General features: G+C 41.7%; 1 protein-coding gene and 1 pseudogene across 1 annotated transcript in view; both read left to right on the forward strand.

The window, feature by feature from the left end:
* Positions 1-286: 286 nt before the first annotated feature.
* LOC132435460 (rho-related GTP-binding protein RhoQ pseudogene) lies at positions 287-913 on the forward strand (annotated as a pseudogene).
* Positions 914-1,984: 1,071 nt separating this feature from the next.
* The window catches only part of CDKL4 (cyclin dependent kinase like 4), a 30,837-nt gene continuing 19,503 nt past the window's right edge, over positions 1,985-13,318 (forward strand). The window contains 2 exon segments of the mRNA XM_060027594.1: positions 1,985-2,152; positions 5,568-5,689. Coding sequence (XP_059883577.1) covers positions 1,985-2,152; positions 5,568-5,689 — 290 coding nt within the window.

Below are 13,318 nucleotides of genomic sequence, written 5' to 3' on the forward strand. Positions count from 1 at the left end.
TGGGGAGGCCGGGCCGGGGAGAGGGCGCGGGCGCCGAGCGGCGGGGGCAGCGGGCGGGCGCGGCGACCGGGGCCCGGGCGGGGATCCGGGCAGCGACCGAGGCGGCGGCAGCGCCCCGGGCCCGCCGCCCCTCCCCTCGGGCGGGGGGAACCGCTGCATGGGGCCGGGGGGTCGGCCCTGCTGCGCTGAGCCGCGGCGGCGCCGGACCCCCCAGGCGGGCTGGGGCTGAGCCCGGGGCCGGGGCGGGGGCTCCGGGGGGACCACGCCCGGAGGCCGGCCGGCCGGCCGCAGCATGGCTCACGGGCCCGGCGCGCTGATGCTCAAGTGCGTGGTGGTCGGCGACGGGGCGGTGGGCAAGACGTGCCTACTCAGGAGCTCTGACAAGGACGCCTTCCCGGAGGAGTACGTGCCCACCGTCTTCGACCACTGCGCAGTCGGCGACACCGTAGGGGGCAAGCAGTACCTCCAGGGACTCTATGACACAGCCGGACAGGAAGACTATGATGGGCTGAGGCCTTTATCTTATCCAATGACTGATGTCTTCCTTATAGGCTTGCTTCTCTGTGGTAAATCGAGCCTCATGTCAAAATGTGAAAGAGGAGTGGGTACCAGAACTTAAGGAATACGCACCAAATGTACCCTTTTTATTCATAGGAACTCAGATTATCTCCGAGATGACCCCAAAACTTTAGCAAGACTGAATGATATGAAGGAAAAATCTATATGTGTGGAACAAGGACAGAAACTAACAAAAGAGATAGGAGCGTGCTGCTCTGTGGAATGTTCAGCTTTAACTCGGAAGGGATTGAAGACTGTTTTTGATGAGGCTATCATAGCCATTTTAACTCCAAAGAAACACACAGTAAAAAAAAGAATAGGATCAAGATGTATAAACTGTTGTTTAATTACGTGAGAAACGTCTTCAGTGGCCAAGTAAACTGTCCATTTCTCTCAGAAAGCATATGAAATGCTAAAGCTATACCCAGACCTCTTATAAATAATGAAGCAGTTTAAAAGTTGAAAGGAAAAAAAAGAAAAAAAAAACCAGCCCTGTCCTCAGAATTCTATAAAGTTGATTAAGAATGTTTCTTAAAAGTCCAAGAAGCAACAAACAGCATCTGAAGCCACAATCTATTATAAATACTTTATTTCAACTAGAAGGTACAATCTCTCAGGGGCTTCATAGTTTAAAAAGCTACAATCACATCATGTTGTAACTACATAAAAAACAGTGCTGTTAAGTGGAACTGCCTGGCTTAGACCATATACATGTCTGCACAGTCTTTATGGAATCTGCACAAAGAAATATCTTCTCCCTTTGCTCCAATAAATTGTTCTTGTATGTAAGTTTCTTTCTATTCCAGTATATCCAGAGTGGTGAAGTAACAAGGCCAGCCACGTAGCCAAAGGTTGCTCCAAGCGTGCAGGAGATGGGCCATTCCTGAGCAGAGAATGTATGAGATCGAAAAGAACAAATGTTTTATTATTACTTGAGCACAAGTGTAACCAAAATATTTCTATATTAAAGCTTAATGTGCTTTCTCAAAGAATGCCAAAAGTGTAACAAGGTCATATCTGCATTTATCATGAACACTAAAAATGTACACATTTTAGTTAATGTGCATTCAACTGTAACAAGGTTTCTGGCGATTGTAGATTTAGTTTGATGCTCCCCAAACTGCATGAGATACATGCTGAAATTACAAACTAAAACTTTGGGTCAGACTTTGCCATTAAAAAAGAAAAAAGACAAAAGAGTCATTCGATTATGAAGAGAAGCACGAGTATAGATGTCCAGATATTTTTAAGTGTATTTAAAATTAAGTAAAAATAAACCTTTGGCATCCTGGGCAAATTAGTTTTACATAGTAAACTGTGAGAGCGCTGTCCTTGGTAACGTGGTTAAACTGAGTCATTTTATTTTCCAGGTGCAACACTGTACTGCAAGTCAATCAATACAGTGATTTAAGTCGCTTCAACTCAAATGGAAAAGTATGAGAAATTAGCTAAGATTGGAGAGGGGTCTCATGGGGTTGTATTCAAATGCAGAAACAAAACCTCTGGACAAGTGGTAGCTATTAAAAATTTTGTGGAATCTGAAGATGATCCTGTGGTTAAGAAAATAGCTCTAAGAGAAATACGCATGTTGAAGGTAGGTTAACTTCCTCTGTACATCTGTAATATCACTGTACTGGGTGAAATGGGTATGCCAAAATTACAAAGAATTTTAAAGTGATTTTTTTCCCCCATTGGACTGCAATTTCTTTGTATCAGCAATATATAAATTGATCATCACTTTGGACTTTGGCCGCTCTGATGTTTAAATGATACTATGAGCACAGCTATAGACTGTTAAAATTGAAGTCCTGTTCTGATTGGTAAATATTCACTGTCCTAAGTCCCCTCATCCCAGTGTTTATCTCCTCCCCTTCAGCCCTGGCCCTCCCCACCACAACCCCAGCCCCAACGCCTGCCCAAGTCCTTCTCCCCATAAACCAGCAACTGAAAGAGCATCCTGTGGCACAGAGGGGCCCATAGGGCCGTGCCAGGGCCCCTGTAGGCATCTGTATGGATTGGTCCCCGCCTGCGCGCCACTGGTTCCTAGACATATTGAATATCACCCCCCAGCTATGTATACACATTTTACACAAAGGTTTTGTTTTAAGTTGTTTTTACTCTGATAGGATTTGATACGTAAGATTCACAAGTTCTCAATGTAAATTTTTTCCTATCCTAAAAATCGTACAATTTTAGAGCGATAAGAAATCTTAGAGATGCTTGTCATTCAGCACGCTTATTTTATCGGGAAGGAAACTGAGGCAGAGGGCAGTGCTTCTCAAACATAAATGTGAATCAGAATCCCCTGGGGACCTTGTTGAAATGCAGATTCTGAGTCGAGGTCTGGGGTCGCCCTGAGATTCTGCGCTTCTAACAAACTCCCCGATGGCAGAGATGCTGCTCGTCTGTGGACCACACCTTGCACAACAAAACTGTGATCTCCTCAAGAACACACAGCCACAGCCGACCTTTACTTTTTTTCTTTTTACGAATTTATTTTTTTATTTATTATTTATTTTTGGCTGCATTGGGTCTTCGTTGCTGCACGCAGCTTTCTCTAGTTGCGGAGAGCGGGGGCTAATCCTTGTTGCGGTGCACGGGCTTCTCATTGCGGTGGCTTCTCTTGTTGCAGAGCTCAGGCTCTAGCCGCACGGGCTTCAGTAGTTGTGGCACACGGGCTCAGTAGTTGTGGCTCAAGGGCTCTAGAGCACAGGCTCAGTAGTTGTGGCTCACGGGCTTAGTTGCTCCGCGGCATGTGGGGTCTTCCCGGACCAGGGCTCGAACCCGTGTCCCCTGCATTGGCAGGCGGATTCTTAACCACTGCGCCACCAGGGAAGCCCCTGACCTTTATTTCTGACATGCATCATCTGTTTTAGGAAAACCCCAGAAATCCAGTTTTTAAAGGGAGATAATTATTACATTATTTGCTCTTTTCAAGTATTATTTGTAGCAGCTTTCCTCAACTGAAAGGTTTTAGTGTTTTGTTTAAAATATAATTTGATATGCACGGAGTTTTCCAGAGCACATCCATCATGATTTTAAAAACAGTTCCCTGTTCCTTGTAACCAGAAGAGAGCACTGGTCAGACAGCCAGCTCATCACAGAGCTAAGCTACAAGGTGTGTCTGAACCTGGCAATGGGCTGTTATCTACTAGAAGATGCTTTTTATCCACCCCCTCCCACCAAGTCTTCCAGTAAAGTTAATGCTCAGGTAGCACCTCCCGGGTTACAAGTGCCCAATTTGAGGGTGCACTTGAAGGTAAAAAATAGCCAGATTCCCACTCACTTTGGTCTCTGGTGATGGCTCTCAGAAGGTCCAGCTTTCCTGCCTTTGGTGTGTTTCACCCATGCGTGCCCTGAGGAGATCCCTTCCGTGATAAATCTACCTTACTTTCCTCACATACTCCTGTTATTTAAATTCGCTTTGATTTTCCCCTCCTTATTACCTGTTTTACCTTAGACAAGTCATTGTTTTTCTGAGCTAAGTTAATTTGGTTTGCAAAGAAGATATAAATTGCCTATCTGCCCAAAGACAGGAGACTTGACAAGGTTAAACCTTGCCTTCACATCCAGCTGTAGCATCTGTGAATCCCTGGCTCTCCTGGAAGAGATTATTTCACCCCCATTCTAAAGTTTTTGCCTCAGTACAAAGCAGCTGGCTTATCTGTGTTACCTGTTTCCTCCACTGTTTGCCTTTCTGCTCTTTTAGGCAGTGGAACACGTAGAAAACAAATTGATTTGGTGCTCTGGGCATATCGTTCATGTATAATGGATTCCTTTTCCATATAATCAGGCATATAATCACAGGGTGATTTTTTTTGGTTCTGTTTTTTTGGTCAAGTTGTGCTTACAGATAAGGGAGAGGATACTGTATGAGTCTCCATACTTAAGACTGTCTACTGGGCCTGCAAAATATTTATTGAGCTTCTACTGTATACAAAATACTGCATTCTCTCTCTTTATATAGCTTTCTGAGTAAATGGTACCAAGGATTTGGAAAGTAGATTTGTCTACTATACTGGGAAAACAAGAGGAAGATGAGTTATAAGTAGGAGTGATCAGATGTCCTGGTTTATAGCTTTTCTCCCAGTGTTCAGTTTGGTTGGCACCCCTTTTTGTCTGGCTAGCGTCTTCTTTAAAAAGCATACTGGTTCGTATGTGAAATTATACAGTCACCTTACCTATAGGCAGGGTGGCCACACGTGCCGATTTGCCTGGGATAGTCCTGGTTTACATTAGTTACCCTGGTTGGATGATAAATTATGTAGTTACTTTAGTGATAGATTATTTTACTTAATCAGGGTTTTTCCTTTGGTTTACGACATTAAACAGAGGCTGCCTTGTGAAATGCTTCAGTTTGGGAATTGAATTTAACAGATTAAACATAAGCATAAGACAGAACAAGAGACTCAGAGAACAGAGATGAAAATAAGATAAATAAATTTAAAACACAGACTAACTGTAGAGACTCCTAGAATATGGAGTTTAATGAGATTTGAGGGTTGAAATCTAGTATTTCTGAGAGCCAACACTAAAGTCCAAGCTGGGTTTAAATCCAGCTGACATTTACATTAAATCTATGCCAATATGATTGGGTATAGATGGGTATTGATGCTTTTTATAGTCTTTTACTCAATAATTCCATTACCATTCTATATTAAGGTCATTTTATGACTTGTGTATTTAGAATTTCCACTAAATGCATAAAGAATTTTTTATTTTATTGCTTAGATTTTAAGTTGTACTTTATTTGCTGTCTCCAGAGAGATCCAAGCAGCTTAGATATCCTTTATTATGGGGTATATTAGGTAAATTCTTAAATTTCTTCCAACTTTAAGATTCTATGATACTAAGAGTAGTTTCTCTTGTGAGTAACTGTAGTAAAATTCTCTGCAAGAGATGCAGAGAGAATGATGAGCAAGGCCTTTTGCTCTTAAAATTGTAAGGGGTCTGGGAGAAACGATTACAGGAAACACATCACCAAACTTTGTATTTCAATTCCTTTGCAGCAATTAAAACACCCAAATCTTGTGAACCTCACTGAGGTGTTCAGGAGAAAAAGGAAAATGCATTTAGTTTTTGAATACTCTGATCATACACTTTTAAATGAGCTGGAAAGAAACCCAAACGGGTAAGTAATCTAGAAACTGAAATTCTGTGTGGCCGGTTCCCAGTTTCATTATGTGTGGGATTAACTATGACAAATTTCACATCTGAGCCCCTTTCTACCCAGGTGTATCTGCTGGCTCTCCCTCTCCAGTCTCAATTTAGGATGTATTCAAAGGGCAAATGACTATTAACCTAGAGTAAATATAATATATAGTATTTAATAGACAAATCTACTGCAAATATAAATCACAATGTATTTCAAGGCTAAATTATATGTTAGATTATCTGAATTCAAGGAATGAAGCACAGTTCAATATTAGGAAATGTATCCTTACAATTCACTAATAGGTTAAAGGAGAAAAAGTACATAAGTTTGATAAAATTGTAAAAGGCAGTTGATAAATTCAACATCCTTTCTTGGTTACTAAAACAAAAAACCTTAGCAAACTAGGATTAAAATACTCTTTACACACACACACACACACACACACACACACACACACACATGCATGCACACACACAAAAATTCTTCAAATAAATAGCTAATTTTATATTCAATGGTAAAATACTGAAGAAACTGTCACTAAAGTGAGAAACAAGACATAAGAGCTCAAGCCAATGTAATGTCCTAAGAAAAACAAATAGGATATATAATTTTGGAAAATGAGATAAAATTGCCATTATTTGCATGATATTATTATTCAACAAAATCTAACAGAATTACCTAGCGTTACTAAAACTAATGGAATTCAGTATAGTGACCACAGCACTCCAAATTCCACACACAAAAATTAACAGCTTTTGTATCAATGAGTGCTTTAGAAAATCTAGTGGAGAAAGATCCCATTCAAATATCAACAACAAAAAAGTTTAGGAATAAAGGTAAAAAAGAATTGTTCAGACTCTACCTAAAGACAGTTACAAAACTGAGATACATAAGGGATTTTGTTTAAATGAACATATATTTCTGGATGGAAATGTTCATCATTATATAGATTCTGCCTCCCTGATTTATTTATTTATTGCACAAAAATCGAATCAGAATGCCAACTGGTTTTTCTTAACTTGAAAAACTTAGACTAAACCAAGAAAAAAATCTTTTTTAATATTTATTTATTTATTTGGCTGTGCCGGGTCTTACTTGCGGCACACATGGTCTTCATGGACTCATGTGGGATCTTCATTGCGGCGTGCATGCGGGATCTAGTTCCCTGACCAGTGTTCGAACCCAGGCCCCCTGCATTGGGAGCGTGGAGTCTTAGCCACTGGACCACCAGAGAAGTCCCATAAACCAAGAAATTTTTTAAAAAGAATAAAGGGATCTCCAACTGCCAAATATACGTCATATTCATTTTAGAGATTCCCTTTGACAAAAAGTACCATAAACAAAACTAAAAAAGAAGTGACAAATTAGGTAAATTATTTGCCAGATGAAGAATTAATATAATTTCATATCTACATATGTAGATTTTGCAAATCATATTTCTAAAAAGATTAACACCCAGTTAGAATATATATTCATTCAGAAAAAATTTTAGTGAACTCCTACTGTTGTTCCAGGCTGGGTCCTGGAATAAAATGCACGTATTTTATTTTTTAAATAAAAATTAATTTTTAAAACAGTTAAAATGATGAATTAATTCATAGTTCAGCTTCATTATGAGCTAAATAGGATTTTGTATTTTGGCTTTAGAGGACAGATGTGTTCAGCCATCATATAAATTAATTTATAAATTAACATACATTTTCATAGAATTAGAAATGTATGATTAATGTCATGTATTGTTCAAGGCCCTGAAAATAAAACCTACAATACATAGAATCCGTGTACCAGTTTAACTGAACTGAACATCTTTCTTTTCCTTCTGTACCCTAGGCCTTCCTGCCTATAGGACTTAACTCATGCTCTTCCTTTAACCGAGAATATTCTAACCTTTTCCACTTTCCCTATCTCTCTCATAATCTTTAAAATGTGAAATCCTAGATATTCTTACCATCTCTGAGATTCCTCTGTCTGGGTGGAATTGCTTCCCTCCTTTGAATACCCATGGAATTTTATTTTCATCCATGGTACTTGGCACTTACTACCTTATATGTTTTTAGGTGCATACTCTCTCTCTTCCCAGACTATAAGTTTTTTGAGTGCAGAATTCATATCTAATTCATCTTAATAGCTTCTTTAGTGTGCAGCATTCTGTTATTCACTCACTTCAGAAATATTTTACTGAACACTTCTGCTGGTGCAGAGAATAGAAAGATATAATGGCACAATCCTGCCCTCAAGAAGCTTAAAATCTAATGAAGAGACAGATATTCAAAGTAGCAATTACAAATGACAATGTAGACTGGGTTACCATTGGTGCTCAGGATACAAGAGAGGAGCATCTCCAACATCTGTTGGTCCTGGGGTATCAGGAAGTTTCTGCAGAGAAGGAACCATTTGGGCTGAGACTTTGAAAAAGGGAAGAGTTGGCCAGGTGGACAATCTTGGTGGAATGCCCAGATGTGAGAAAGGACAAGGCATATTCAAGCAACTCTTTTGTTCTGTATGTATTTAGCAACCACAAGGACGTCTGAACTACCCTACTATCCACTCTAGTGGAAAGCGTATTTGGTGTATTTAGTGTGTTTTACTAGTGTATATAGCAGTTCCAGTGTATCCAAAGTGCTTTGGGTCAGCCCTGAGACTTGGGTCTACATAGAGGAATGCAAATATGAACAATGCAGAATAAGCCACTCTTTCTCTGAAATGCTGGGTACTTCCAGATAACAATGATTAATTAAAAACATTCGTCTGCTTTCACGCCCATCTTAAAATCTACTTAAATAACAGCCAAGAGAGTATAAACCCAGTGAATAGTAAACAGAGGTAAACAACCAGACAGCATACATACCAAGCCTATTCGACCATTGTTTATTAGGGTAAATTCACAGTTTGAAGAAATAACTGGTGTGTAGATATGAGATGATCAAGGTAGTGGAAGTGTGGGATGAGACCTGTGGGATGGTGAGATAGTCATGAGACTTGAGGACTAAATTGTATCATAAAGAAGAACTAATTTAACACTGAAGTAAGATGGTGAAAGTGTACTGCTTCCCCTGCCAAGTGAAAGCTTCTGGTGTCCTCTACTTGGATAGAGGGAAAAGCATTTGTTAGATCAATGGCTGCATACTGAGTACTGAGACTGTGTTGGATTTGCTCCAGTTAAGAAACTACATGTACTTAAACAACTGCAACTGGTATCATCTGATTAAATTTAAAATAATCTATTCCCATTCTCTAAGATCCTTCTCTGTTCAAAATAGGTACAATAGGAGGGAATTCCCTGGTGGTCCAGTGGTTAGGACTTGGCGCTTTCACTGACGAGGGCATGGGTTCAGTCTCTGGTTGGGGAACTAAGATCCCACAAGCCGCACAGCATGGCCAAAAAAAACCCCAAATAGGTACAATAAGTAAGCTAATTGGTAATGTGATAGGAATTACCACCCTACCAACAGGAAGAATTTCCCTTTACTATCATTGCACTATACAAAATGAGCTAATCCTGCCTTCAAGAAGCTTAAAATCTAATGAAGATATTTAAAGGAACAATTATAAATGACTGTCAGGGTGTGAAAACTACCATATGGGTTTATAAAACTACAGCCATCCACTTCTGGCTGGCGGCAGCACATCATGTACATCTGTAAATCGTGTTTCAATTTCTTTTTTTTAAAAAATTCAGCTTTACTGAGGTGTAATTGACATATAGAAGGCTTAATTTCCTTCTCAATTAACTGATCATAGATAATTACCCATACGACTGTGGGTGTGGATTGGTGGAGGATGGCGGTGAATCATGAGCATTAGGAAATGCATTAGTTAGAAGAACACCAGCATCGTGTCCTAGATATGAAGCAGGGAGAGTCTTCCTTTGAAATGGCTTCCTGATTTCCTGGGGATGATTGGCGCCCTGGATGGCAGAGGCCAAGAAGGAGTGCTTCACTTCCAGAAGTTACTGTAATAGGCAACAGAGCCAGAGTGGTGATCAGAATGGTTTGGTCTGACCATGGGTTCTCCCACACAAAGGAGATGGGCGGGTCACTAAGGTTCTATTTGTTCTACATAAACTAGTAACTAGAGGCCTGGCTTGAGTCACCATAATAGCCAGTTTGCAGACCCAGGGCCTCATGAATAAAGGGGAGCCAGCAGCTCTCCTTGGGGAATAGCCCTGCAATAACATCGTATGTATGTACTTAACTCTTCCTCATAGCCTACCCCAGGGTGGTCTGTGGCCATTTACCAGGATAGTTGTGTACTGGGAAAAGAGAGCTACCCACTCTTTCAGGAATTACTGGTCAGTGCTCTGCAGTAAAGCCAATCACCAGTGACTTTGAAAGCCACTGTGGTTCACCAGTTTGTGTGTGTGTGTGTGGTGGGGGGGGTGATGGGCAGCTTAGTGAGAGTCAGGTGGCAAATGAAATTTTGACTTGAATCCATCTCCTGGCAGTCCTAGAAAGTCCAGGAATCCATCCTTGGGGTTATTTCCCCATTTCCTAACTGGATAGTGGAAATAGGTGCACTAGCAAATGGAACAAGAGCCACTTGGCTCTGAAGGCTGCTATGGTGGGAGGAGCCTAGTAGAAGCGTCTGGCATGCTGTTTCTTTACCAAAATAGAAAACTGAAAGCAATACTGCAGATTTGGGGACGAATGTAGATTAGTGCTACCATTAGATACTTTGGAGAGACATAGAGGAGCATGTTGCCTGTGACAAATCCTCTCTAACACTCCTGTCTCCTCAAAACTTTGGATTTCTTCCTCCTCATTTTACCAGTGAATTTCTGGCATTGCAACTTCATTTGGCACAGGCAACCATTTAGTCCAGGTTCCAATCAACCAATGCAGCAATCACCAAATGCAGCGATCAACCAGTGCAGCAGTCAAACCAGTGCAGCCGTCAACTAGACTCACTCCTAGCTGCTCCAGGGAGTTTACTGAAACAGGCTCGCTAACAAGTGAGCCCATACTGTTATAATCCACCCAAGTCTGAAATCTTGTTTCCTCCTCTCTGGTCCTACACTTATGAAATCCATTTCCACATACATTCTCCAGTATAAATTAGCATAATTGTATAGTTCTTTTTGCTGTGTAAATCTTCTCTCCCTCTCTTTGACTTTGTAATAGCCCCCTTGGGATATGCTGGGATCTGACTTTAGTCAAGGTATGGAGACCTTGACGGGTAGCAGGGAAAGGAGGCTTGAGGAGAATTGGCAGCACCCCCCATGCAGCACAGCTGCCTCAAGTGAGATCATTAGGGGGGTCCTCAACAAGGCAAAAGCAGCCTCATCACACAAGCTCGGGGGCTACTTCACATGAGAAGAGACCTTTGGCAGGAAGTTGGGTTGCTCTTAGTTCTATGAATACTCCCAAAGTGCCACATTTCAATTCTCAAAGTATATCTCTCAGTTAATTAACTGAGAAATTAATTAACCTCACATAAATTCAACCTGTGTTGTCATTTAGCACCCTGCAGGACTATTCTCGGCGTCCGATTTTTCAGTCATCTCAGGGTAATTCCAATGGTCAATGGAGTGAGTCTTAAAAATACAAGAAATAAGGGCAACCATTGAAACTTCTGGTTTCCTAACTGCCTTGAACCAAAATATCAAAGCCCTAAAGCTGTCCTTTTGTTTTTTCTTTAATTTTTCCAGTGAAGTGAGAAACAGCCGGCCCAGCCCGCTTTTCTTTTATTACTTTCCCATATGTTCCCATATTGTTCAATCACATTCAGTCCAGCAAAGCCCTGCCCTGAATAGGCACTTCATTCCAGATGACCACAGGTGATTATGTAAATAATTGGTTCATCACTGGGTGCCCATTTACCAGTGTTCCAGCCACTAATGGTAATTAGATCCCCCTGCCTTCAGACCCAGCTAAGTCAGATAGCCTACATTCCCAAGGCCTTGACTTTGTTTCCCATACCCACTTCTGGTATCATATTCTGAACTAGTCAGGATTCAACTACAGAATTCACTCTAGCTAGTTAAAGCAAAAGAGGATTGATTACAGGGTGTTAGTTTATACAGTTTCTGAGAGTGCCAGTGAAGGAAGCTTAGTTGAGGACCTATTAGGTACCCGTTACTGTTCTAGGCCCCGGAGCTACAATAATGGACAAGGTAAAGCCCTTGCAGAGTTACAAGCCTTTGGAGAACAATAAAGCACACTGAGGGATTAGAGAATGCCTGATGAGGGGCGTAGGTGGAACAATAAAAACAAAGCTTTGAGGTCTGTTCAGGGAATAGCAGAGGCTAACTGGGCCAGAGTGGAGGTCGGTGGGAATGTGATAGGAGATGGGGGTGGGGAGAGTTAATAGAAGTGAAATCATTAAGAGGCTGGTAGGCCACAGTAAAGGTTGGATTTTATTCTAGGATAACAAAGGTTTACAGAGAAGGACTCAATTCATCTTGGGTACTGATAATGAAATCAAGTTTTCCATGTCAAGTTATATAACAAACTAAAACAAAGATAATGAGCTCTGATGTCAGCGCCAGGATTCCCCTGAATGGCTAAGAGAGCAGCCTCTGAGTGACCCAGTCTGAATTCCCTGACCCTGTCACCCTTACTAACCCCTACAGGCTTGAACCAGAATGTCTAGTTTTTGCTTTCAGGCCTTCACTATTCCAGTATTTGTTTGTGCACTCACCAAAGTATACTATTTAAACACAGAGTATCAGTTGGTTTCTACAGAAGGTTTTATTTCACTCCAAAGTGCCTTGAAAAATGCTGAGTGTGGCTGAATGATGTTGCAATGCTCTACCTTTCTGGAATGAACACTGTGTGAATCTGTATTCTCTTTGATAACTATCTCCTCTTCCTAAGATCAGCGGTATTTGTTTGTAGTTGTTATTTTGTATAAATGTTGTTTTGCCTAAAATGGAATCTGCCTTCTTGGAATCTGAGATCACGGAAGGATTCTGTTTTGAACCGAAGCCATGACTCTTCCTGTGAGGTGCCCTTAAATACCCCTCTTTCGCAACAATAGCTGGGGAGTTTCTTAGGACATTGCTTCATGCCTAACTCGGTGTTACTAACACTAGTAACCAGGGTTCTGCCAGTCTCTGAACCCTTGGCCCTACCTGGTTTCCCAGTTCCAGTACTGGATCCTGGTGCCTAGAGTCCGTGGACCAGCACAAGCGTTCTGTTTCTACATGAATAGGGCCATGTGTTACTCTTGCCAGTTCCTCTCAGGATGTTTTTTTTTTTTTTTTTTTGGCTGCGATGGGTCTTCATTGCTACGCGCGGTCTTTCTCTAGTTGCGACACGCGGACTTCTCATTGTGGTGGCTTCTCTTGTTGCAGAGCATGGGCTCTAGGCGCGTGGGCTCGGTAGTGGTGGCTCGCGGGCTCTAGGGCGCAGGTTCAGTAGTTGTGGTGCACGGGCTTAGTTGCTCCACGGCATGTGGGATCCTCCCGGACCAGGGCTCAAACCCGTGTCCCCTGCATTGGCAGGCGGATTCCTAACCACTGTGCCACCAGGGAAGCCCTCCTCCCAAGACTGAGATCCACTCCCTTCCCTCCACCTCTACCAGCCTCATCTAAACCACTAGATCTCACCTGGATTATTAAATTAGCCTCTGAATTAACCTCCCTGTATCCACTCAGCCCCAGAA

The sequence above is a fragment of the Delphinus delphis genome, chromosome 12 (assembly GCF_949987515.2).
Source record: "Delphinus delphis chromosome 12, mDelDel1.2, whole genome shotgun sequence".
NCBI lineage: Eukaryota > Metazoa > Chordata > Mammalia > Artiodactyla > Delphinidae > Delphinus > Delphinus delphis.